This window comes from Cucurbita maxima, unplaced genomic scaffold (assembly GCF_002738345.1).
Source record: "Cucurbita maxima cultivar Rimu unplaced genomic scaffold, Cmax_1.0 Cma_Scf00114, whole genome shotgun sequence".
NCBI lineage: Eukaryota > Viridiplantae > Streptophyta > Magnoliopsida > Cucurbitales > Cucurbitaceae > Cucurbita > Cucurbita maxima.
Window position 1 is genome coordinate 135,937 of NW_019272130.1, and position 3,512 is coordinate 139,448.

Below are 3,512 nucleotides of genomic sequence, written 5' to 3' on the forward strand. Positions count from 1 at the left end.
CCGTTAACACTCACATGGATGCAAGTAGACTAACACTCACCATGTTCTTCCCCACCTTGTATCATTGCGAAGGCTAAGTTTTCTGCCCAGGTATTTGTATCAAGAGTGTGGAAACTCTAGGGACAAAAGTAAACAATTGGTTCCCTACTAAGTTAAGGATGTGATGAGAGACTACAAGTAGGTTGTTTAATCGTGATGAGAGGGTACTCTAGAGTTTAGAAGTAATAGAGGAATTATGGACCTGGGGAATCATGTATCTCGTTCCCCCTTCCCTCGCTAGATGAATTTGGCATATATTAATACACATTTTGATTTCCCTCTTATTTTATACACATATTGGAAAACAATTTCCTAGAGATTCAGGGTGTGACATGATGAAATCAAAACCCCATAATGGTTCTCCCAAGAGGCATTGAGTAATTCTTGCGAAAGAAGTCTTGCACAATTCCTATTTGAAACTATAGTTCTAGATTTTTTTGAACTTATCATTTCTACCTCACCTTAAAATTTCTAAGGTCCTCCTAAAAAGTTTGAAAGTTCAACTTAAAAAAATAAATCGGAAATTTAATACCTTGTTGGACTTGGGTGTTATACCATATGTAATCTATGAATTGCTTTCTCTATTTTATATTTTCTACCGGAATGTATTCATATTTTGTTGTCCATTTGATGAAAGTGTTTTATAGTGTTTTAAAAATCAATGAAATATATATTATTCTTAGGCTAATAACAATTATCTCTACCAGGAATTTTGTTATTGAAAATCGAATAAATCTCTAAACTTATCCCAAAATTAACTTTAAATTGTGTTGCATAACGGAAATTAGTTAATTATTAAGTTTTTTACAACCATAGCACCCATTTACATAGTTTCTTGCATGTACTATAAGTATGTATATTTATTCACATGTCCAACACAAATTGGTAGTTAAGCTAAAGGTTGATTAGGAAATGATAAAGAATATTGTCGTTTTCTTTCTTTTCATGGTGGCTTTAGTGGGGGCTGAGGTTCCAAGGGTTGCGTTACCACCACCAGGACCTTCTAGATATTACATTCATGTGGTTAATGGGCTAAGCAAACTTGGGTTGCTTGTGCATTGTCAGTCTAAAGACGATGACTTGGGGTATCATCGTTTGCTTAATCATGGAGATGATTACCAATGGAACTTCAAGGTTAACTTTTGGGGAACAACCCTCTATTGGTGCAAATTGGAGACGCCACATGCATATGTCTCTTTTGAAAGCTTTTGGCCTGAAACGCAGCACTTATGGCTCCGTGATAGGTGCAAACATGGAACTGTAGGAACTTGTATTTGGACGGCTAAAGATGATGGAATTTACTTGAGAAACTTTCTTGCTAATGTTGATGCATTGATACACAAGTGGATCTATAAAAGATAGAGAAGCTTTATTATCTCATTTTGGTGGAATTATCCTTGAGGAACAAATGAAAAATAATGGGATAACACAAAAAAGTTGTTGTTATTGTTTTTTTTTTTTTCCTTTAACTTTTTTTTTGTATGAAATGTATTTGATAAGAAGTGGATTGTTATTCTCCAAAATTTTAAATTATGAAGAAAAAAAATTAAATTTGTATATGATTTTTACTAACCAATCTTAGATAAAGTTTAGAATAATAAAATCTAAAATAGATATTAAATTCTCATGTTTCTACCATCTTTACATAGAAAGATGTAACATTCCATACCTATCCTACCATAACATATACAGTATCTTATTAAATTTTTCACATATCTTTCTTGATATCCGATTTTCAAGAATTTTGATCTGCGACCAAAACTACAGATATGAAAAAGCAAACAAAAAATGAAAAGTAAAATAAAATAAAAAATGAAAATTCGATAAAATATAAATTTAAATGAAGATAAAGAACACCAGAATTAAATACAAAATAATATTTAATTATAAGAGAGTGGTGTTAAATTTTTTTATAAAGGCGAAAATGGTGTTGAGATATACAAACACAACTAGTTAGGCAAACACCTTATATCGTATAAAGTTATATTATTCGGTTAGTAATGCAATCACACAAAATATATGACTGTGACCTATCGTTTAAACTATAGCATGACCTTAGGCTTTTTTCAATTCTTGGCAGAGTTGGATGCATGGTACTTTTCTACACACGGCCTACATACGCATACATGGACCCATCAGACGAATTGGTATTGTAACGACCCGAAATTTTCTACTTAATTTAAGGTTGCTAGTGTATACGTACCATAAAAATTAAATGTGGAAGACTTCATTTAAATTCCATAAAACATAACTTTGATCTTAAAACACAGCCATGAACTTACGTATTTCAAAAATATCTTTAAAATGACACTACAAAAGACTAAATAAAATGAATAAGAGTTTAAGTTAAAAACATCCTAGTGTAGCCTAAGTCTAAGAAAATAAATGCCACTACCCTATGCATGTGCCATGGTCTCGAGTTGCGATGCCGTCGTTAGTCGTATAGGAATGCCTTGCCTTAACCTGAAAAATGTAGTAGCACATGGCTTGAATATTTAAAGAAATACACCGTAAGTGACCCCTTATCAGGTTTATGCAACAATCAGATGCAATGAAATGATGAGACCTATCGTTTCGTTTCGTTTCGTTTTCCCTACGGTGCTGTCCTAACGGGTAATCATGGACGTGTACCATATACTCTACACACAGCCCATACATGTGAGTATGGGCTCACCAGCTAGTTCGCACACCGCTAAGCCACTTTCCTTGTCCGGTGGGCATACTCAGGGAGCCCTTATGCTGGGACCCATTAAAACTAGTAACCGTCACGGTAGCGCTATGCAAAGCATAACAATCGTTGTCCTGCCATTTGATGTACGCATCTGTACCCTCGTGATGGATAGGGGCATCCCCCTAGATGCATGAACACACATAGTGCATGAGGTCCCAAAACTTTGTTCCATTTTCATTATCATTTAATACAACTCCGCTAGTATTATGTACATATCATATCATTTTTCATATCGTTTCAGATATCGTTCATCATTCATATCATATCGTTTCTCATTCTTCAGTTCTTAAATCATACATAATTCTAACGGGGTTATATTTCATGCCATTTATCGTAATTTCATGTCATTCTTATCATGTTGTATACACACAATTTAAGAGACCTAACATAACGTTCTATGCTTTTAACATAACATTTCATCATATACAAATCATACCATGACATATTGCATCCTCAATGTATCATATCATAAACAAGTCATAACGTAAATCGTACTCATATTGTTTTCTAACTTATCATAGCCTTAATGTTCTTATGTCTATCACAGACATATCATTACGTGAACGTACCTTAGTCATATCATCACAAGAACGTAACCTAACACTATCGTTCTATCAATCTGTCACAAACCTATCCCTTTCTACCCATAGCCTAACCGTATTCTTCCATCAATCTCTCCTATCCATATCACTTCGATATGTAACCTAATCTTAACGTTTCATGAACGTATTTTACTCTTATC

At 33.8% G+C, this 3,512-nt stretch overlaps 1 protein-coding gene across 1 annotated transcript; it reads left to right on the forward strand.

The window, feature by feature from the left end:
* The first annotated feature begins 984 nt into the window (after positions 1-984).
* Positions 985-1,401, forward strand: LOC111473303 (S-protein homolog 1-like). The gene has a single exon (XM_023118852.1). It carries the CDS (start codon positions 985-987, stop codon positions 1,399-1,401), a length of 417 nt encoding a protein of 138 aa, XP_022974620.1.
* The last annotated feature ends 2,111 nt before the right edge of the window (positions 1,402-3,512 follow it).